The sequence below is a fragment of the Hypanus sabinus genome, chromosome 23 (assembly GCF_030144855.1).
Source record: "Hypanus sabinus isolate sHypSab1 chromosome 23, sHypSab1.hap1, whole genome shotgun sequence".
NCBI classification, from domain to species: domain Eukaryota; kingdom Metazoa; phylum Chordata; class Chondrichthyes; order Myliobatiformes; family Dasyatidae; genus Hypanus; species Hypanus sabinus.
The window spans coordinates 53,092,168-53,115,790 of NC_082728.1; the positions used below are offsets into that span (position 1 = coordinate 53,092,168).

Genomic DNA, 23,623 nt, shown 5'->3' on the forward strand with positions numbered 1-23,623 from the left:
GACCCTCTGGCTAAAAAAAATTTCTCCTAATCTCTGTCTTAAATGGGTAACCTCTAATTCTAAGACTGTGACCTCTTGTCCTGGACTCACCCACCAAGGGAAACAGCCTTTCCACATCTACTCTGTCCAACCCTTTCAACATTTTAACATGGGTTAAGGGTGAAGGGGGAAAAGTTTAAAGGGAACATTGGGGGGGCTTCTTCACATAAAGAGTGGTGGGAGTGTGGAATGAGCTGCCAGATGAAGAGATTAACATTTAAGAAAAACTTGGACAGGTACATGGACGAGAGGTGTATGGAGGGATATGGGCCAGGTGTAGGTCATTGGGACTAGGCAGAAAATTGGTTTGGCACAGCCAAGAAGGGCCAAAAGGCCTATTTCTGTGCTGTAATATCCTATGGTTCTAGTCTGCTCCACAATTCCAGCATGACTAATTCATTATCCCTCTCAACCCCATTCTCTTGCCCTATCCCCATAATCTCTAACACCCCAACTAATCAAGAAACTATCAACCTCTCCTTTAAATATATTCAATGACTTGGGCTCCATAGCAGTTTGTGGCAATAAATACCAGATTCACCGTCCTATGCCTATAAAGTTTCCCTCATCTCTGTTCTAAATGGATTCCCTTCTATTCTGAGGATCTCTTTTATTCTCAGGATCATTCTCATGAACTTCCTCTGGATCCTCTTCAATGTCGGAACCTCTTTTCTTACATAAGGGGCCAAAACTGCTCCAAGTGCAGTCTGACCAATGGTTTATAAAATCTCAGCATCATATCCTTTCTCTTATATTCTAGTCCTCATAAAATGAATGCTTACATTGTATTTGCCTTTCTTACCACTAATTCAACCTGTAAGTTAACCTTTAGGGAACCCTGCACAAGCGTTCGCAAGTCCCTTTGCACTTGTGATTTTTGAATTTTCTCCCCATTTATTCTCCCCAATTATTTACCAAGATTCAAAGGGTGAAATGAGAAGCAGAAATAACTTTAGCAGCTCAAGACCCGATCACAAGTCTGCATTAGCTTCCATGAGTCAGGAGGCCATCCATAAACATTACAGCATTCTGGAGCTGCAGAGCAAACCCAGGACACATTAATAATCAGTGAGTCAGGACCTATCCCAAAATATTGCAACACTGTGATGTTGGGAATGGAAGCAAGAAAAATATTGCATCTTACACACTAAGAAATGGGGTGGGACTGATCCTCGACACTGCAACATTCCGTGGGTTGAGAGAAAACAGTGAAATGTTACCCTGTGTAACATCCTATAATTAATCCAAGAGGCCTACAAGATCTATTTATATTGCGAGCATATTTAACTTATATATGAGCTTACCGTATTTTAACTCATAAAAAACTTTATACAAATACAGCATTAACAAAAGATCTCATGAATTAAATCATCACATCTTTAAGTTAAGCTTTCCAGCAGCTCAAGTGGCAAGAATTTTCTCAGTTTTTTGTGGAAAGGACATTGAGCTTGTTCATAGCTTACAGCTAAAGGCAATGGTTATTTATGATCCTTGTAAATCTATGTGCTTACCTTATTTCGTGCAGTTTGACGACTTCATTGATAAACACCACTAGAATGACAGATAAGAAGCCAAGGAGCCAAGAGATCAATGGGATGTCATATAGGTCAAAGATCAATTGGGTATCCACATTTTTCCACAGCTTTAAATCCACCAGCAGCAGTACAATTTGGCTCACCAACCTAGAGATCACAAAAGAAAGGATACTGTCTCAAGCAGGTAAGCCAATCCCAAGCCACAAGCCCTTTAATAAGCTCACATCCATTATATATATAATTGCAAAGTTGACAAAAAGTTTAAGGCACTGAAACATTTTACTCCACAGATGACCCTCATCTAATTAATTCCACATTAATTACATGTCCATGCATTCCTTTTTTATATTTTTTTCTTTACAAAGAAAGAATGCACCACTAAAAGCATCCTATCTGGATGCATCATGACTGCTCTGCCAAGACTACAAGAAGTTGCAGAATTATGGACACAGCCAGCACATCATAAAAACTAGCCTCCCCTTCATGGACTCTGCCTACACCTCTTGCTGCCTTGGGAAAGCAGCCAGTATAATCCAAGACCCCACCCACCCTGAATATTCTTTCTTCTCCCCTCTCACAATGAACAGAAGATACAGAAGCCTGAAGCACAGTTCACCAAGCTTACTATTGAATGGTAGCCTACTATGATAGATGGGAGACTTGACCTCACAATCTACCTTGTCAGCCTGCACTGCACTCTGTATTCTGTTGTTTTACATTGTACTATCTCAATGCACCATGTGAACAGAAGACAAGCTTTTCACCGTACCTCGGTAAATGTGGCAATAACAATCCAAGTCCAATTCTTTCACTGTTTTTTTAAGCAATCTTTAAGTTAAGTGACCATCTCAACTTGATAGCCCTGCGCTGATAAGTGAAAAACAAGTGGAAAACACATCTCTATTAAACCCCTTCATAACCCCTGCCATCCATGAACTCAATACTTCTACCACTAATTTTTTCGTAAGACATTAACCCTCATCAGACCAAAATGTGAACCCATTTCATGCAATTGACAAAACAGTGCCTGCCAGTGAACAATTCATGGGAGCAGAGGCAAATTCTTGTGTCAGAAGTTCACAGGCAGATCAGACTCATGAACAAGAGAAAAATAAACAATTTTCAGAGCCCAAAGATTGGATGAAATCAGCTAGTTTATCAGGAGCAGCATTTAAACTGGAATTCTTGGTTATATTTGGCTCAGTTTATGGTGTACAGCTTTTGCAGTAGTTTCTGAAAATATTTTGCAGTTTGTTCTAATGCAAAGAATTATACATTCCCCCCCACCCCCAACCCCAGGACTACTATACCGCTAGGCTGGCTTTATTTCCTTTGGAGGGGACTGTGGGAAGATCCAACTGAGGTGTGCAAGGTTGTGAGTTGTAAGGATGGGAGGAAAGTGGGAAACCTGTTCCCAGTGGCAGTGGAGTCTAGGAGGACAGCATTTGGGTTGGGAAGGAATCTGCGGTGGGGCTTTCTCAGCCAGCAGGTGATTGGAATTTGTGAGAGCGATGGAAGCAAAGACTCTTAGATCATTAGTATTTAGATGAGCACTTGTGCTGACAAATGGGATTAGTATAAAAGGGTAAATAATGCTGTACGACTACTATTCTGAACACTAGGTGACCTTGCGCACGTTTTGTGTCCGTGGTTCAGGTAGCTTCCCAAAACCAATGCTGCATAAAACTTAACTGACCAGAAAACAGCTGGGAAGGAACAACAGATTAATGGTTCAGCAAAGAGTAGATGGGATGAAGGGCCTGTTTCTGTACTGTAGAGTGTTCTATTACTACCAGCTGCAAAGCAGTTACTGTACAATGACAGACAGAAAGCTGGGAGCAATACCTTGCCCTAGGTGTCATCTAGAAGTACTAGACAGAACTTTTACTAGTACTAGACAGGGGAACTTTCACTACACATCTCACCTAGAGTGTACGTTCAGACTGTAAAATGATACTTACACTACAGGTAAAGTGAGACACCACCATAAGTTACTGAAAGGACTTTTTCTCCACAGAGTTTTGGACCGATGAACATGGCTGATGGAAATGCAAACTGCAAATCAAATTAAAAACCAATGTATTAAGGTACGATCTATGCAAAATAGACTGCTCTGTAGTTCTACTGAAATAAAGGCAAACACTTGTATACCATCTCTTGTAATTAACCTACTTTCACCACAGCTAATTTGCTTTGTGACCACGTTAACCCTCAAGGTAGCACAGATCATCTTGTAATACTGGAAAGAGGACCTTCAGCCCAGAGCCCACAACTTCATCCACTTATTTACATTAATGCTACATTTTTCCTATTTTTAAAATTTTTCCCACATTCTCATCAACTTTATCCAGATTCAACCATGCTAGCAGCAATTTCTAGTGACCAATTAATGTACAAATTCAAACATCTTTGATACATCAGAGGAAACCCAACAATCACAAGAAGAATGTGCAAATTCCACAAAGACAGCACTCAAGGCCAGGACTGAATCTGGGTTTCTGCTGCTGAGGCAGTGGTTCTACCAGCTGCACTGCCCAAATGGTGATGACTGTTCTTTCACTTCAGTTGAGACAGCCTTTATCAGAACCAGAGTCTGGATGGATCTCTACCAAAAGCATCCATGCCATGGACATACAGCTCAGCTCTTTGCTACTCTAATGGAGGTAGATGATAGCATGCAACACAGAGCTCAAGGAAGACCAACATCGAGTTCAGAAAAATACCAGAGCCTCCTGAAATGGCAATAGTGGCAAAACGGTAGAATATCTCACTTATATAATATGGTACAGGGCAATTACTTTATAATTGTGGGTGGTGTGATATGATTTGCAAATGAGCTCCATGAGCAAGTGATACCTATTGCTAGAGCACACAAAATGCAAAAGGAACTCAGCAGATCAGACAACATCTACAGAGGGGAATAAACAGTCAACTTATTGGGCTGAGACCCTTCATCATACTGTCACGATGAAAGGTCTTAGATCAAAACATCATTATCGGCATCATGTGTTATATGAAGCGATCGTGCTCTTTTCATGACCATGTTTGCTCTCAGCAATTTTTTCTCCAAAAGTGGTTTACCATTGCTTTCTTCTGGGCAGTGTCTTTACAAGATGGGTGACCCCAGACATTATCAATACTTTTCAGAGAATGTCTGCCTGGCATCAGTGGTCACATAACCAGGACTTGTGATATGTACCAACTGCTCCCATGGCTTCATGTGACTCTGATCGTGGAGCTAAGCAGGTGTTACATCTTGCCTAAAACTAGTGGAGGGAAGGAGTGCCTTATACCTCCTTTGGTAGAGATGTATCTCCATCCCACCACCTTCATTTGTTTATTTCTCTCCACAGGTGCTCCCTGACCTGCTGAGCTCCTCCAGTATTTGGACTAATTCGAGTCCCAACATCTACAGAATCCTGCAGAAGAGCTTTAAAAAAGCAAGAAATTTTTCAGCAGGTGCTCTTGATTGGAGTACTGCGCAGTTGCAGGAGAAGTGTTTCTGTACAAGTCCGGCGAAGAGCTTTAAAAACCCAGTCTCCATAAAAGAAGAGCACTGTCTAGTGGAGCAGCCATCATAGGATGTTCTGAGTCAAAGTGATAAGCCTTTGGCTCAACAGGGCTTCAGGCAAGTTCATACCTTTTTTTCTTATTTAACTCTAAAGAGAATAGGGGGCACGTCTACAGGGCCAGTGTTGTGTTCTGGGTGTCAGTTGTGGGTATTCCAGGAAACTACCAGCCTCCCTGATGACCACATCTGTATCGAGATGCAGCTCCTTAGAGACTGAGTTAAAGAACTGGAGCTATAGCTCGGTAACCTTCAGCTTGTTAGGAAAAGTGAAGAGGTGCTATAAGGAGCACAGGAGCTATAAGGGAAGTAGGGAGGTACTCACCCCCAAGGCACACCCCTCACCATCCCCCTCAAAAATTGTCTCCATTTTGGGGGAGGGAGGGTGAGAACAACCTACCTGGGTGAGGCAACAGTGGCATTCAGTCTGGCTCTGAGGCTCAGAAGGAAGTGAAGTGGATGGTAGCCGTAATAGCGGACTCTATAGTTAGGGGGACAAATAGGCGATTATGTGGATGCTAAAAGGAAACATGGATAACATGGATGGTAGTTTCCCTCCTATGTGCCAAGGTCCATGATATTTCCGGACACGTCCACAATATCCTGAAAAGGGAGCGTGAGCAGCCAGAAGTCATGATACATATTGGCACCAAAGAGATACAGTGGCATACAAAAGTTTGGGCACCCTTAGTCAAAATTTCTGTTACTGTGAATAGCTAAGCGAGTAAAAGATTACCTGATTTCCAAAAGGCATAAAGTTAAAGATGACACATTTCTTTAATATTTTAAGCAAGATTACTTTTTTATTTCCATCTTTTAGCTTCAAAATAACAAAAAAAAGTAGAGCCCGAAGCAAAAGTTCGGGCACCTTGCATGGTCAGTACTTAGTAACACCCCCTTTGGTGAGTATCACAGCTTGTAAACACTTTCTGTAGCCAGCTAAGAGTCTTTCAATTCTTGTTTGGGGGATTTTCACACATTCTTCCTTGCAAAAGGCTTCCAGTTCTGTGAGATTCTTGGGCTGTCTTGCTTGCACTGCTCTTTTGAGGTCTATCCAGATTTCCGATGATGTTTAGGTTAGGGGACTGTGAGGACCATGGCAAAACCTTCAGCTTGTGACTCTTGAGGTAGTCCATTGTGGATTTTGAGGTGTGTTTAGTATCATTATCCTGTTGTAGAAGCCATCCTCTTTTCATCTTCAGCTTTTTTTTTTACAGACGGTGTGATGTTTGCTTCCAGAATTTGCTGATATTTAATTGAAATCATTCTTCCCTCTACCAGAGAAATGTTCCCCATGCCACTGGCTGCAACACAAGTCCAAAGCATGATCGATCCACCCCCATGCTTAACAATAGACAATAGACAATAGGTGCAGAAGTAGACCATTCGGCCCCCCGAGTCTGCACCGCCATTCTGAGATCATGGCTGATCATTCACTATCAATACCCAGTCCCTGCCTTGTCCCCATATCCCTTGATTCCCCTATCCATCAGATATCTATCCAGCTCCTTCTTGAAAGCATCCAGAGAATTGGCCTCCACCGTCTTCCGAGGCAGTGCATTCCACACCTCCACAACTCTCTGGGAGAAGAAGCTCTTCCTCAACTCTGTTTTAAATAACTGACCTCTTATTCTCAATCCATGCCCTCTGGTACTGGACTCTCCCAACATCTGGAACATATTTCCTGCCTCAATCCTATCAAATCCTTTAATTATCTTAAACGTTTCAATCAGATCCCCTCTCAATCTCCTCAATTCCAGCGTGTACAAGCCCAATCTCTCCAATCTCTCTGCGTAAGACAGCCCTGCCATCCCAGGAATCAACCTAGTGAATCTACGCTGCACTTCCTCAATTGCCAGAATGTCCTTCCTTAAACCTGGAGACCAAAACTGTACACAATATTCCAGGTGTGGTCTCACCAGGGCCCTGTACAAATGCAAAAGAACATCCTTGCTCTTGTATTCAATTCCCCTTGTAACAAAGGCCAACATTCCATTTGCCCTCTTCACTGCCTGTTGCACTTGCTCATTCACCTTCATTGACTGGTGAACTAGGACTCCTAGGTCTCTTTGCATTTCTCCCTTACCTAACTCGACACCGTTCAGACAATACTCTGCCCTCTTGTTCCAGCTTCCAAAGTGGATAACTTCACATTTATTCACATTGAATGACATCTGCCAAGTATCTGCCCACTCACTCAGCCTATCCAAGTCTCCCTGTATTCTCCTAACGTCCTCTTCGCATGTCACACTGCCACCCAGTTTAGTATCGTCAACAAACTTGCTGATATAGTTTTCAATGCCCTCATCTAAATCGTTGACATAAATCATAAAGAGCTGTGGTCCCAATACAGAGCCCTGTGGTACCCCACTAGTCACCTCCAGCCAGTCTGAGAAACACCCATTCACTGCTACCCTTTGCTTTCTATCTGCCAACCAGTTTTCTATCCATGTTGAAACCCTGCCCCCAATGCCATGAGCTCTGATTTTACTCACCAATCTCCTATGTGGCACCTTAACGAATGCCTTCTGAAAATCTAGGTACACAACATCTACTGGCTTACCCTCGTTTAACATCCTTGTTACACCCTCAAAAAACTCCAACAGATTAGTCAGTTGGAGAGGTATTTTTTTCTTCTCTCCAAACATACCTTTGCTCATTGCAGCCAATAAATTCTATTTTAACTTCATCAGTCAAGGACGCAGGAAAGGTTTTCTTCTGATGACTCTTCCATGAAGGTCATAGTTGTGCAGGTGTTGCTGCACAGTAGAACAGTGCACCACCACTTCAGAGTCTGCTAAATCTTCCTGAAGGTCTTTTGCAGTCAAATGGGGGTTTTGATTTACCTTTCTAGCTATCCTAAGAGCAGTTTTCTCATATAGTTTTCTTGGTCTTCCAGCCCTCAACTTGACCTCCACCATTCCTGTTAACTGCTATTTCTTAATTACGTTATGAACTGAGGAAATCGCTACCTGAAAAAACTTTGCTATCTTTTTATAGCCTTCTCCTGCTTTGTGGGCTCATTTATTTTAATTTTCAGAGTGCTAGGTAGCTGCTAGGAGGAGCCCATGCCTGTTGATTGTTGGGACAAGGTTTGAGGAGTATTTATAAAGCTTTGAAATTTGCATCACCTGGCCTTTCCTAACGATGACTGTGAACAAGCCATAGCCCTAACAAGCTAATTAAGGTCTGAGACCTTGGTAAAAGTTACCTGAGAGCTCAGATCTCTTGGGGTGCCCAAACTTTTGGATGGTGCTCCTTTCCTTTTTTTTCCCCCACTCTAAAATTGTACAAAACAAAAATAATACACTAATCTTGCTTAAAATGTTGAAAAGAATGTTTCATCTTTAATTTCATGACTTTTGGAGATAGTTCATCTTCTACTCACTTTACTACTGACAGTAACAGAAATTGTGACCAGGGCGCCCAAACTTTTGCATGCCACTGTGGGTAGAAAAAGGGAGGAGGTCCTGAAAACAGAATATAGGGAGTTCAGAAGGAAGCTGAGAAGCAGGCGCTTAAGGGTAGTAATCTTGGGATTGCTGTCTGTGTCATGCAACAGTGAGGATAGGAATAGAATGAGGTGGCTCATAAATATGTAGCTGAAGATTTGGAGCAGGGGACAGGGATTCATATTTCTGGATAATTGGGACCTTTTCTGGACCAGATGTAACCGGTACAAAGGTATGGATTGCACTTGAATCCAAGGGGGACCAATATTCTTGCGCTGTTGGGAGTGTCTAATCTAATATGGCAGGGGGTTGGTACCCAGTATGATAGAGCTGAGGATTAGCCGGCACATTTACAAGTAGATGATGAAAGTAACATAAATGTAAAGAAAGGACAATCCAATGACTGGGTACAAACGCAGACAGAGCAAAGAATTGTACCACGGAGGCAAAATTCATAAGGTGAAAAATGCAGGACTGAAGGTGCTGTACATAAATGCATATAGCATTCGGAATAGGGTGTATGAACTCGTGGCGCAATTGTAGATTAGTTGGTATGACGTTGTGAGCATCACTGAGTCATGGTTGAAAGAAGGCCATAGTTGGAAGCTTAACATCAAAGGATATACTTTGTATTGAAAGGACAGGCAGGAAGGCATAGGCGGTGTCAGATTGTAAGAGAGGGAATTTTTTGGAATGTCTACAAGATGGCTTTTTAGAGTAGCTTGTGCTTGGGGAAAGGCCAATTGGGTGTTGTGTAATAACCCATATCTGATTAGGGAGCTAATCAGGAACCCTTAGGAGACAGTGATCATAATATGATTGAATTCATACTGCAATTTGAGAGAGAGAAGCATAAGGAGGTAGTATGTGTGTGAGGCCAGTTTTCTGTGGTCGGCGTCAGAAGTGGGAGGTCCTGCAGTCTCCTGGCGTCCTGGACGGCCACATCCGCACCCAGTGCATTGAGATGCACCTCCTAATGGACTATGTTAGGGAACTGGAGCTGCAGCTCGATGACCTTTGTCTGGTCAGGGAGAGTGAGGAGGTGATAGAGAGGAGTTATAGACAGGTGGTCACTCTGGGGCTACGGGGGACAGAGAAATGGGTCACAGTCAGGAGAGGGAAGGGGAAGAGTTAGGTGCTAGAGAGTACCCCCTGACAATAAGTACTCCTGTTTGAGTACTGTTGGGGGGGGGGGGAGGGGGGAACAGCCTACCTGGGAAAAGCAACAGTGGCCGTGCCTCTGGCACAGAGTCTGGCCCTTTTCCTCAGTAGGGAAAGGAAGAGGAAGGCAGTAGATACAGGGGTCTCTATAGTCAGGGGTTCTGACAGGCGATTCTGTGAACGCAGGAAAGAAACTTGGATAGTAGTTTGCCTCCCAGGTGCCAGGGTCTGGGATGTTTCTGATCACGTCCAAGATATCCTGCGGTGGGAGGGAGAACAGCCAGAGGTCGTGGTACATATTGGTACCAATGACATAGGTAGGAAAAGGGAAGAGGTCCTGAAAGAAGACTACAGGGAGTTAGGAAGGAAGTTGAAAAGCAAGACCTCAAAGGTAGTAATCTGGGGATTATTGTTTGTGCCATGCGACAGTGAGAATAGGAATAGAATGAGGTGGAGGATAAATGTGTGGCTGAGGGGTTGGAGCAGGGGGCAGGGATTCAGATTTCTGGATCATTAGGACCTCTTTTGGGGCAGCTGTGACCTGTACAAAAAGGACAGGTTGCACTTGAATCCCAGGGGGACCAATATTCTGGTGGGCAGGTTTGATAGAGCTGTTGGGGAGGATTTAAACTAGTTTGGGGGGGGGGGTGGGAATCAGAATGTGAGTGCAGGGATTAAGATAGAAAGACAAGGGCATGATGCTAAGAGTTTAGAGTTGATGAGGAAGGACAGGCAGGGGACAGAACATAATTGTACCCAATTAAAGGGGTTGAAGTGTGTCTAATTCAATGCTAGGAGTATTAGGAACAAAGAGGATGAACTTAGAGCATGGATTTGTATGTGGAACTACGATGTTGTGGCCGTAACAGAAACTTGGTTGGAGGAAGGGCAGGACTGGATGATGCATGTCCCGGGGTTCAGGTGTTATAAAAGGAATAGGATAGGAGGTAGAAAGGGGGGGGGGGGGGAGAGTGGCATTGCTGGTCAGGGATAGTATCATGGCTATAGAAAGGGAGGACGCTGCAGAAGAAGTGTCCACGGAGTCAGTCTGGGTGGAAGTCAGAAATAGGAAGGGATCAATTACTATGCTGGGAGTAGTCTATAGGCCCCCAAATAGTCCTCGGGACACCGAGGAGCAGATAAGCAGGCAGATTTTAGAATGGAGCAGGAAATACAGGGTAGTAGTTATGGGTGATTTCAACTTCCCTCATATTGTCTGGCACTTCCTGAGTGCAAGGGGGATAGATGGGGCTGAATTTGTCAGGTGTGTTCAAGAAGGATTCCTGACGCAGTATGTGGACCGGCCGACAAAAGGAGAGGCTATGCTGGATCTAGTTCTGGGTAATGAACCTAGTCAGGTGACAGACCTCCTGGTGGGGGAGCGTTTTGGTGAGAGTGACTACAACTCCCTTAGCTTCAGCATAGCTATGGAAAGGGATAAAATCAGACAAAATGGTAAAGTGCTTAACTGAGGAAGGGCTAACTTTGAAGGGATGAAGCAGGAACTAGCGAAAGTAAATTAGAAACAGATGTTCAAAGGGGAAAGTACAGAAGTAATGTGGGAGAAGTTTAGGGACCACTTGAGCTGGGTTCAGGATAGGTTTGTCCTACTGAGGCAAGGAAAAAATGGTAGGAAAAGGGAACCATGGCTGACGAAACATGTGAGGCAACTCGTCAAGAGGAAAAAGGAAGCATATGTTAGATACAAGAAGCAGGAAGTAGGAGGGGCTTATGAGAAATATAGGGTAGCCAGGAAGGAGCTAAAGAAAGGACTTAGGAGAGCTCGAAGGGGACGAGAAAGCCTTGGCATGTAGGATTAAGGTGAACCCCAAGGCATTCTATGCGTTCGTGAAGAATAAGAGGATGACGAGAACAAATGTGGGACCGCTAAAGGATAAAGAGGGCAACACGTGCCTGGAGGCGGAGGAGGTTGGGGAGGTCCTAAGTGAATACTTTGCTTCAGTATTCACAAGTGAAAAGGATTTTGATCAGGATGAGGTCGAAGTAGGTCGAAGTGTGCTGGACAATGTGGAGATTAGGGAAGTAGTGCTGGATCTTCTTAAAAAACATTAAGATTGATAAATCCCCAGGGCCGGATATGATACACCCCAGGTTGTTGTGGGAATTGAGAGATCGCCATGATCTCTTTATCTCATTAGTCATGATCTTTGAATCCTCTTTGGCTGCAGGGGAAGTGCCGAAGGACTCGAGAATGGCAAATGTAGTTCCCTTGTTTAAAAAAGGTAATAGGGAGAAACCTGGGAACTATAGACCGGTGAGTCTTACGTCAGTGGTATGCAAACTACTGGAAAGGATTCTTAAGGATAGGATCTATGAGCATTTGGAGAAGTACAGTCTACTCATGGATAGTCAACATGGCTTTGTGAAGGGAAGATTGTGCCTCATGAGCCTGATTGAGTTTTTTGAAGAGGTAACAAAAGAAATTGATGAGGGTAGGGCAGTGGATTTGGTCTACATGGACTTTAGCAAAGGTCCCTCATGAGAGACTCATCCAGAAAGTCATGAGACATGGGATAAGTGGAACCTTGGCTGTTTGGATAAAAAATTGGCTTAAAGGAAGAAAGCAGAGGGTAGTTGTGGAAGGAAAGTATTCTGCCTGGAGGTCAGTGACTAGTAGAGTGTCGCAGGGATCTGTCCTGGGACCCCTGCTATTTGTGATTTTTATAAATTACCTGGATGTAGAGGTGGAAGGATGGGTGAGTAAGTTTGCAGATGACACGAAGATTGGAGGAGTTGTGGATGGAGCTGTAGGTGTTTGAAGGTTACAAGAGGACATAGACAGGCTGCAGATTTGGGCAGAAAAATGACAGATGGAATTCAATCTGGACAAGTGTGAAGTGATGCATTTTGGAAGGACAAACCAGAAAACTGAGTACAGGATTAATGGTCAGTTACTTAAGAGTGTGGTTGAACAAAGGGACCTTGGGGTTCAAATCCATACATCCCTCAAGGTCGCTGCACAGGTTGATAGGGTATTTAAGAAGACCTATGGGGTGCTAGACTTCATTAACAGGGGATTGAGTTCAAGAGTAGAGAGGTCATGCTGCAACTCTACAAATCTCTGGTGAGACCACACTTAGAGTATTGTGTTCAGTTCTGGTCACCTCATTATAGGAAGGATGTGGAAGCTATGGAGAGGGTGCAGAGCAGATTTACCAGGATGTTGCCTGCATTGGAGGACAACTCATATGAAGCAAGGTTAGCAGAGCTGGGACTTTTCTGTTCAGAGCGTAGAAGAATGAGAGGGGACTTTATAGAGGTCTACAAGATTATGAGAGGCATAGATAGGGTGAATAGTCAGTACCTGTTTCCCAGGGCACCAATAGCAATGGGCATATGTACAAAATTAAGGGAGGGAAGTTTAGGGGAGACATCAGGGATTTTTTTTGTTTTTTTTTTAACTTTTTTTTTTAAACACATAGGGCTGTGAGTGCCTGGAATGACTTACCAGGGACTGTGGTGGAGGCTAAAACATTAGTGGTATTTAAGAGCCTCTTGGACAGGCACATGGATGAAAGAAAAATGGAGGGTTATGGGGTAGTGTGGGTTTAGTACTTTTTTTAAGGATTATATGGGTCGGCTCGACATGGAGGGCTGAAGGGCCTGTACTGTGCTGTAGTGTTCTATGGTTCTATAAGCATCAGCATTGCAATGGAATAAAAGAAATTACAGAGGCATGAGAAAGGAACTTTCATAGGTGGACTGGAGGAGGACACTGGTGGGGATGACAGCAGTGCAGAAATGGCTGAAGTTTCTGGGAATAGTTCACAACGCTCAGGACAGATAAGTCCCACAGAAGTAGTAGCTCTCAAAGGGGTAGGCAACCGTGGCCGACTAGGGAAATAAAGGACTGCATAAAAGTCAAGGAAACGGCATATAAGGTAGCAAAAGTGAGTGGGAAGTTGGATGATTTTGAAGTTCAACAAGAGGCAACTAAAAAGATAGAAGGGAAAAGATGAAATATGAAGGCAAACTAGCCAATAATATAAAGCAAAATACCAAAAGTTTTTTTCAGATATATAAAGATTAAAAGGGAGGTGAGATTTGATATTGGACCACTGGAAAATATTAGCAGTGTGTCAGAGGTCTGTGAGTGTCATTGCTATTACAAAGAAAAAAGTGCTTGGCAAACTCAAAGGTCTTGAGGTGGATAAATCACTTGGACCAGATGGACTAGAACCTGAGAGAGGTTTCTGAAAAAATAACAAATTCATTGGTCATGATCTTTCAAGAATCACTTTATTCTGGCATAGTGTCGAAGGACTGGAAGATTGCAAATGTCACTCCATTCTTTAAGAAGGGAGGAAGGCAATAGAAAGGAAATTATGGGCCAGTTAGCCTGACCTCAGTAGTTGGGAAAGGGTTGGAGTCTATTATTAAGGATAAGGTTTTGGGGTTCTCGGAGACCAATGATAAAATAAGTCAAAGTTAACATGGTTTCTGCAAAAGGAAATCCTGTCTAACAAATCAGTTGGAATTCTTCAAGAAGTAACAAGCAAAGTGGACAAAGAAGAGGAAATAGATGTCATTTACTTAGATCTTCAGAAGGCATTTGATAAGGTGTGACACGAGGCTGCTTAACAAGATAAAATCCTATGGCATTACAGGAAAGATGCTGGCATAGATAGCCAACAGGCAGGAGGCAGAAAGCAAGAATAAAGAGGGCCTTTTCTGGTTGGATGCCAGTGACTAGTGGTGTTCTTCAGGGGTCAGTACTGGGGCTGCTACTTTTCACATTGTCAGTGATTTAGATAATGGAATTGATAGCTTTGTGGCAAAGTTTGCAGATGATACAAAGATAGGTGAAGGGGTACGTAGTGCTGAGAAAGCAATGTAATTGCACCAGGACTTAGAGAAATTGGAAGTATGGGCAAAAAGTGGCAGATGGAATACAGTGTTGAGAAATGTAATCTAATGCATTTTGGTAAAAGGAACAATAGTATGGGCTATTATCTAAAGGGGAGAAGGTTCAAACATCAGAGGTACAGAGGAACTTCGGAGTCCTTCTGCAAGACTCCCAGAAGGTTAATTTACAGGTTGAGTCTGTGGTAAAGGTGGCAAACGCAAAGCTGGTATTTATTTCAAGGGGAATAAAATATAAAAGCAAGGTGATAATGCTGAGGCTTTATAAGACACTAATCAGGTTGCACTTGGAGTATTGTCAACAGTTTAGGGCCCCATATCTCAGAAAGGATGTGTTGTCATTGGAGAGAATCCAAAGGAGGTTCACAAGATTGATTCAGGGAATGAAGGGGTTAACATATGAAGAACATTTAGCAGCTTTAGGCCTGTACTCATTGGAATTTAGAAGAGCGCTGGGGGATCTTACTAAAATCTACCGAATGTTGAAAGGACTAGATAGGGTGGATATGGTGAGGTTGTTTCCTATGGCGGGAGTACCCAAAACTAGAGGGTACAGCTTCAAAGTTTTAGAACAGAGATAAGGAGGAATTTTTTTGAGCCAGAGAGTAGTGAACCTGTAGAATGCTCTGCCACAGACTGTGGTGGAGGCCACATCCGTGGGTATAGTTAAAGCGGAAGTTGATAGTTTCCTGATTAGTCAGGGCATCAAAAGATACGGTGAGAAGGCAGTTGGAATTGAGTGGGATCCTGGATTGCCATGATGGAATGGCATAGCAGACTCAATGTGCTGTATGGCCTAATTCAGCTCCTATGTCTTATGGTATTAATCCCTTGTGTTGCAGAGATATATATAGGTAATTCTGTTTGAAATTGCTGAATTGCTAATAATGAATCGACACAAGAATTTAACGGATATAATTGCCTACTGTGATGGCAGTGGTACAACTGGTGAAAATGCTGTCTCACAGCTTCACTGCCTCATACTCAAGACTGAATTCTGGTGCTGGCTACAGTGACAATATAGGTTCCCTTACACAAAGACACTGGGGTTGGCAGGATTCTCAGCCACTGCAAATTACCCCTAGTTTGTACATGAGTGTAGAATCTGGCAGCAGCTAATATGAAGGTGGGGAATAAATTGTATTTAGCTTTAGACAGGTGTAAACGGAGTATGGCAATCCGTAGAATTGATGCGTTGAAGCACTTATTTTCCTGCTCCATAGCTCAATGGATCTCTGACAGATATTTGATTCAAAAGTCTACTAAATGACAGGATTGCACATACTGGGTCAATGACTTCCACTAGTACCAGCAAAAGGAGACGCCGGCTTAAGACCACTAATACACAAATGATCCACTTTGTCTATAGTACCACAAAGTCCACCATGGCCCATGTTTAAATAAAAAGGAATTATACAAAGGAATTTGTTTCCTCTCTACCCCCTTCTTGGGTAACGTGACCTAATCAAATTGGTATTGAGTTAGATAGATTCAAGAGCAAAATGGATGGTGGCTGTACTAGCAGGAATTTGTGCTAAAGTAGTTAATATATTATTGCAGGAGTCATGTATTATGTGCTGTGCATTTATTATGTGTATTACGGTAACTAGTCACATCAGTGGGTGGATGATAAAAACAAAGGAGGCAAGTTACGTATTCATGCTTGTGTTTGAGACAGCTTGCAGCTTGGGACCCCAGAGGTCTTAGCTTTGCTGACTGCCAAGATAACGCTCAATAATGTTTAACTGTATGTTTGCTAATAAAGGATCGGAATAGTGAACTTGACTCTTTGGAACAATCATGGGAGCTGTGGGCATGCCACATGAGTATAACAATTCCATGGGGTTGCAGGCTGGCGGTAATTGTTTTGTTTTGATTTTGGATCAGTTTTTGATAATACAATTATGATGAACACACAAGCTAGCCATAGTGTATCAATCTGTGGCCTAACTAACAAACAGTTTTAAACATTATTACATCATATTCTGGATGCAGTTATATTAAAGTCAGCAACAGCAGCAATAAAGCCTAAAGATGGAACTCATCTAGGAGAATTAGAATTACACAAATTAATCTTAACCCACCTGAAGTAAATATTTGATAAACTAAATAAATAACACTATTTCTTCTATTGCAACTTTGTCGCACACCACGAAACCTACTACTTTAGCTTGTAGACAAAAAGTTTTATAACCATAACAATTACAGCACGGAAACAGGCCATCCGAACGCTTAATCTTACCTAGTCCCACTGACCCGCACTCAGCCCATAACCCTCCATTCCTTTCCTGTCCATATACCTATCTAATTTTACTTTAAATGACAATACCGAACCTGCCTCTACCACTTCTACTGGAAGCTCGTTCCACACAGAGAGTGATAACACTCTCTGAGTAAAGAAATTCCCCCTCGTGTTACCCTTAAACTTTTGCCCCCTAACTCTCAACTCATGTCCTCTTGTTTGAATCTCCCCTACTCTCAATGGAAAAAGCCTATCCACGTCAACTCTATCTATACCCCTCATAATTTTAAATACCACTATCAAGTCCCCCCTCAACCTACTATGCTCCAAAGAATAAAGACCTAACTTGTTCAATCTTTCCCTGTAACTTAGGTGCTGAAACCCAGGTAACATTCTGATAAATCTTCTCTGTACTCTCTCTATTTTGTTGACATCTTTCCTATAATTCGGTGACCAGAACTGTACACAATACTCCAAATTCGGCCTTACTAATGCCTTGTACAATTTTAACATTACATCCCAACTCCTATACTAAATCCTCTGATTTATAAAGGCCAACAGATCAAAAGCTTTCTTCACCACCCTATCCACATGAGATTCCACCTTAAGGGAGCTATGCACCATTATTCTTAGATCACTCTGTTCTACTGCATTCCTCCATGCCCTACCATTTACTATGTATGTCCTATTTGAATTATTCCTACCAAAATGTAGCACCTCACATTTATCAGCATTAAACGCCATCTGCCATCTTTCAGCCCACTAACTGGCCTAAATCTCTCTGCAAACTTTCAAAACCTGCTTCATTATCCACAACGCCACCTACCTTAGTATCATACTTACTAATCCAATTTACCACCCCATCATCCAGATCATTAATATATATGACAAACAACATTGGACCCATTACAGATCCCTGAGGCACACCACTAGTCACCAGCCTCCAACCTGACAAACAGTTATCCACCACTACACTCTGGCATCACCCATTCAGCCACTGTTGAATCCATTTTACTACTTCAATATTAATACCTAATGATTGAACCTTCCTAACTAACCTTCCATGTGGATCCTTGTCAAAGGCCTTACTGAAGTCCATATAGACAACATGCACTGCTTTACCCTTCTCAACTTTCCTCGTAAGCTCTTCAAAAAATTCAATAAGATTTGTCAAACATGACCTTCCATGCAAAAATCCATGTTGACTGTTCCTAATCAGACCCTGTCTATCCAGATAATTATATATACCATCTCTAAGAATACTTTCCATTAATTTACCCACCACTGATGTCAAACTGACAGGCCTATAATTGCTAGGTTTACTCTTAGAACCCTTTTTAAACAATGGAACCACATGAGCAATATGCCAATCCTCCGGCACCATCCCCTTTTCTAATGACATTTGAAATATTTCTGTCAGAGCCCCTGCTATTTCTACACTAACTTCCCTCAAGGTCCTAGGCAATATCCTGTCAGGACCCGGAAATTTATTCACTTTTATATTCCTCAAAAGCGCCAGTAATTCTTCCTCTTTAATCTTCATAGTTTCCATAACTTCCCTACTCGTTTCCCTTACCTTACACAATTCAATATCCTTCTCCTTAGTGAATACTGAAGAAATTGTTCAAACTCTCCCCCATCTCTTTCGGCTCCACACATAGCTGTCAACTCTGATTCTCTAAGGGACCAATTTTATGACTCACTATCCTTTTGCTATTAATATAACTGTAGAAACCCTTCAGATTTATTTTCACATTACTTGCCAAAAGCAACCTCACATCTTTTAGCTTTTCTGATTTCTTTCTCAAGATTCTTCTTACATTCTTTATATTCCTCGAGCACCTCATTTACTCCATGCTGCCTATATTTATTGTAGATATCTCTCTTTTTCCTAACCAAGTTTCCAATATCCCTTGAAAACCATCTCTCTCTCAAATTTTTAACCTTTCCTTTCAACCTAACAGGAACATAAAGATTCTGTACCCTCAAAATTTCACCTTTAAATGACCTCCATTTCTCGATTATATCCTTCCCATAAAACAAATTGTTCCAATCCACTCCTTCTAAATCCTTTCGCACCTCCTCAAAGTTAGTCTTTCTCCAATCAGAAATCTCAACCCTGGGTCCAGTCTTATCCTTCTCCATAATTATACTGAAACTAATGGTATTGTGATCACTGGACCCAAAGTGCTCCCCAACACATACCTCTGTCACCTGACCTATTTCATTCCCTAACAGAAGATCCAACACTGCCCCTTCTCTAGTTGGTACCTCTATGTACAGCTGCAAAAAACTATCCTTCACACATTTTACAAACTCCAAACCATCCATTCCTTTTACAGTACGGGCTTCCCAGTCTATGTGTGGAAAATTTAAATCTCCCACAATCACAACCCTGTGCTTACTACAAATATCTGCTATCTCCTTGCAAATCTGCTCCTCCAATTCTCGCTCCCCATTAGGTGGTCTATAGTACACTCTATAAGTGTTACTACACCTTTCCCGCTCCTTAATTCCACCCAAATAGCCTCCCTAGACAAGCCCTCTAATCTATCCTGCTAGAGCACTGCTGTAATATTTTCTCTGACAAGCAACGCAACACTCCCCCCTGTTGTCTCTCCGATTCTATCACACCTGAAGCAACAAAATCCAGGAATATTTAGTTGCCAATCACATCCCTCCTGCAACCATGTTTTACTAATAGCTACAACATCATATTTCCAGGTATCAATCCATGCTCTAAGCTCATCCACCTTTCTTACAATGCTCCTAGCATTAAAATAAACGCATTTAAGAAATTCTCCACCTCGTCCTCTCTGTTTACCTCTAACAGTACAAAGAACTTTACTGTCTTCTTTTTCTTCCTTCTCTCATACATCTGTTCCCACACTCTGGTTCGCCTCCCCCCTCGTATCTAGTTTAAATCCACTGGAGTATCTCTGGCAAACCTACCTGCAAGAATATTTGTCCCTCTCCAGTTCAGATGTAAAGCGTCCCGCCGGAACAGGTCCCACCTTCCCTGGAAAACTGCCCAATTATCTATAAATCTGAAGCCCTCCCTCCTGCACCATGTCTTCTTCAGCCATGTGTTTATCTGCATTATCTTACTATTTCTAAACCCACCTGCACATGGCACAGGTAGCATTCCTAAGGTTGCTATCCTGGAGGTCCTGTCCTTTAACTTGGCACCCAGCTCCCTAAACTCACCTTTCAGGACACTCTCCTACCCACGTCATTGGTCCCTACATGGACCACCACATCCGGCTGCTCACCCTCTCCCTTAAGAATACTGAGAACTCGATCCGAGTTATCGCAGACCCTGGCACCAGGGAGGCAACAGACCATCCAGGATTCTTGATCTCTTCCACAGAACCTCCTATCTGTCCCCCTAACTATCAAATCCCCTATCACTACTGTTTTCCTCTTTTCCCTCCTTCCCTTCTGAGCTGAGGGTCCAGTCTCAGTGCCAGAGATGCAACCACTGCAACTTGTCCCTGGTAGGTCGTCCCCACCAACAGTATCCAAAACGGTATACCTATTGTTGATGGGAACGGCCACAGGTGTGCTCTGCTCTTCCTGTCTATTCCCCTTCCCTTTCCTGACAGTCACCTAACTACCTGTCTCTTGACTCCTAGAGATGACTCTCCCTGAAACTCCTGTCTATTTCTGCCTCTGCCTCCTGAATGATCCAAAGTTCATCCAGCTCCAGTTCCCTGACACGGTTTGTCAGGAGCTGCAGCTGGATGCACCTTTTGCAGGTGTAATCATCAGGGACAACAGTGCTCACCCTGACTTCCCACATACTGCAAACGTAGCACTCAACTGCCCTAACTGCTGCCTCCATTACCTACTCCTAAGCTAATTAGATTATTTAAAGGAGGAGTCAGCTGGAGACGCTCATGGAGTGAGTACCGTTTTGGATTCGCTCCATAACTTTTACTTTTTTTAACCTTTGATCACCCTTATTCAGCTTATTTTTACCTATACCGAAAGTTTCTTTATTCTTTTTTTTTTGGATTTACTGCCAAGCGTTTGTTGTGATCTTTTGATGATATGCAAACAGAAATGTCTCTCAGGTCTAAGGGACGGGATCCCGGACGTAATCCGAACGGTAACGGAAAAAAGCAGGCTCCGACACAACAAACACCATTAACTTTTGAATTGTTTATGGAGGTTTTGAATCAAAAATTTGCTGAACTACAACAATTTTTTAAAGAAGATATAAAGGCTTTTCAAGAGTACATGGTTAAGACGGATTTAGTAATTAAACAGCAACAAGCTCTTATTACGTCTCTGCAAGAAGAAGCTCGGAAGCGAGATTTGACTATTGAAAAACTGCAACAGGATTTAATTTCGACCATTAAGCTGATGGAAGCCCTTAAAGCCAAGAGTGACGATTTTGAGAATCGCTCCAGAAGACAGAACGTACGTATACTTGGTCTTCCAGACGGCATAGAAAAAGATGACCCTTCGAAATATTTTGCTCAACTTTTAAAAGAAGCGTTTCCGACAATTTTCCCGAATAACCCCCCTTTATTGGATCGGGCACATAGAATTCGGCGTCGATCACTGAGTGTTACAGACAAACCTTCGGTGATAATTGTCCGGTTCCATTATGTACATGACAAAGAACAAGTTATAAGAGCAGCTCGTCGACTAGGAATGATTAAAATCAAAGATTTTTCCTTCCGCCTGATCGAAGATTTTAGTTCAGATCTTTTAAAAAGAAGGCTTCTTTTTAAACCGTTGATGGCTGAATGTTATGAGAAAAATCTGAAACCTGCGCTTCTATACCCTGCGAAGCTTCGAATTTCTCCGTTGAATGCTCCACGACAAGTTTTCCTTTCAACTTCAGAAGTGAGAGAATATCTGGAGGAGAACTTCCCTACTGCTACAGACACCAGTCTTTAATAAATGAATGATTCTGATCGTATAAGATGGTTCTCGATCTCTTAAACCAGAATTATAATCTGGTTATTGGTGTAGGTTCATCCTACACTTTATACTCAAGTTAAAGTGTGTTTGCGTCATGTTAATTGTTTTGCCTTATACACTTTAATCATTTAACTACATACTTGTCTATTAACTTTGTTCCTTCGAAGATATATTTTTAATTCTTTGAAGGTAAATTTTTCCTTGATTAAGATGGTGGTTTTTTGGAAAAGATTTTTGGTTTTGCTTAAGATGGCATTATGTTTATATTTTTCGTGTTTCTCCCAGACAAGGCATCGCTTATCTTAGCTTAAATATTTTTTGTTTTGTCTGGGCCAGAGCCCGAGTTATAATTGTTTTTAGTGATTATATTTTTATTCTTTTTACAACTAACTATACTTAGAAATATGGTTTTTATTATAGCGATTTTATTTTTAAAGTCGGTGTGATTCTTTTATATATATCCTTTTTATATGGAGTGTTCTTCAGCTGACATGGGGGTAGGATTAGTCTTACTTTTTCTCTTTTTAAGTCATATTTTGGCTTTTTCTCTTTTTCTCGGGGGGTGGGGGGATGGTCTGTTTTCTAATTCTATTTTTTTTGTACCAGTTTGTGTTAGTTTTTTTATCCGGGCTGTTTTTGAACTTCAAATATGTCTGTGTTGTCGTCACTTCCGGGTCTTCTCACTACTTTTGTTCCTCTTCCGGGTGCATGAGTTTATAAGTTGGTTAACCCTTTCTATACCAAAGGGTTGATTATAGAATTATGGCTCAGACCATTAATTTTGTGTCTTGGAATACTAATGGTTTAAATCATCCAATTAAACGAAAGAAGATTTTCAAAGTATTCCAAAGACTTAATGCTCATATCATTTTTGTACAAGAAACTCATGTGAGGAGGGAGGACAAATTTCGTTTTTTTAGATTTTGGCGGGGTCAACAGTATCATGCAAATTCGAATGCTAAAGTAAAAGGAGTTTCAATTTTTATTGACTCCTCTATTTCATTTGTTCAACATGATATTTTTTCGGATCCGAATGGCAGATTTTTGTTAATTACGGGTTTACTTTGTAATAAAAAGGTTGCTTTGGTTAATGTTTATGCTCCAAATGTGGATTGTCCTGACTTTTTTAAGTCTTTATTTACTTCTTTATCCAATCTAAACGAATATAAGTTAATAATGGGTGGTGACTTTAATTGTTGTTTAAATCCTCTGATGGATAAATCTTTATCTATTCAGACTTTACCTAATAAGTCGGCCACTTGTATTAACTCCTTTTTGACTGACAATGGAGTTTTTGATGTTTGGAGATTTCGGCATTCTAATGACAAAGAGTTTTCTTTTTTCTCACATGTTTATCACTCTTATTCAAGAATTGATTATTTTTTTGTAGACTCTTGTTTTATTCCATTGGTAATCGGTTGTAACTATGATATTATAGCTATCTCTGATCATGCTCCATTATTACTTTCTATGAAATTTACGGATACAGCTTTTAATGCTAGACAATGGCGATTTGACTCTACCTTGTTGCAAGACTCTGACTTTATTAAATTTATGGAGGAGCAGATCGACTTCTTCTTCTCAACTAATTCTACAGATGATATTTCCTGCGGAACACTTTGGGACACTTTTAAAGCTTATATACGTGGACAGATTATTTCTTATTCTGTTGGTTTGAGGAAACGTATCAAGATGGAAACTCTTTTATTGGTTGATAAAATTAAAGAGATTGATAAGAAATATTCGATTGCTCCTAGTAAGGAGCTTTACAAACAAAGGGTTGAACTTCAAATGGAACATAGTTTAT

At 41.7% G+C, this 23,623-nt stretch overlaps 1 protein-coding gene across 6 annotated transcripts in view; it reads right to left on the reverse strand.

Moving 5' to 3' along the window:
* The window catches only part of tmem94 (transmembrane protein 94), a 197,888-nt gene that overhangs the window by 11,682 nt on the left and 162,583 nt on the right, over positions 1 to 23,623 (reverse strand). For all 6 annotated transcript variants that reach the window (XM_059948880.1, XM_059948881.1, XM_059948878.1 and 3 more), the window contains 2 exons: positions 3,536 to 3,629; positions 1,551 to 1,721 (listed from right to left, as the gene is read on the reverse strand). In XM_059948880.1, coding sequence (XP_059804863.1) covers positions 1,551 to 1,721; positions 3,536 to 3,629 — 265 coding nt within the window. The remainder of the gene's footprint in view (positions 1 to 1,550; positions 1,722 to 3,535; positions 3,630 to 23,623) is intronic.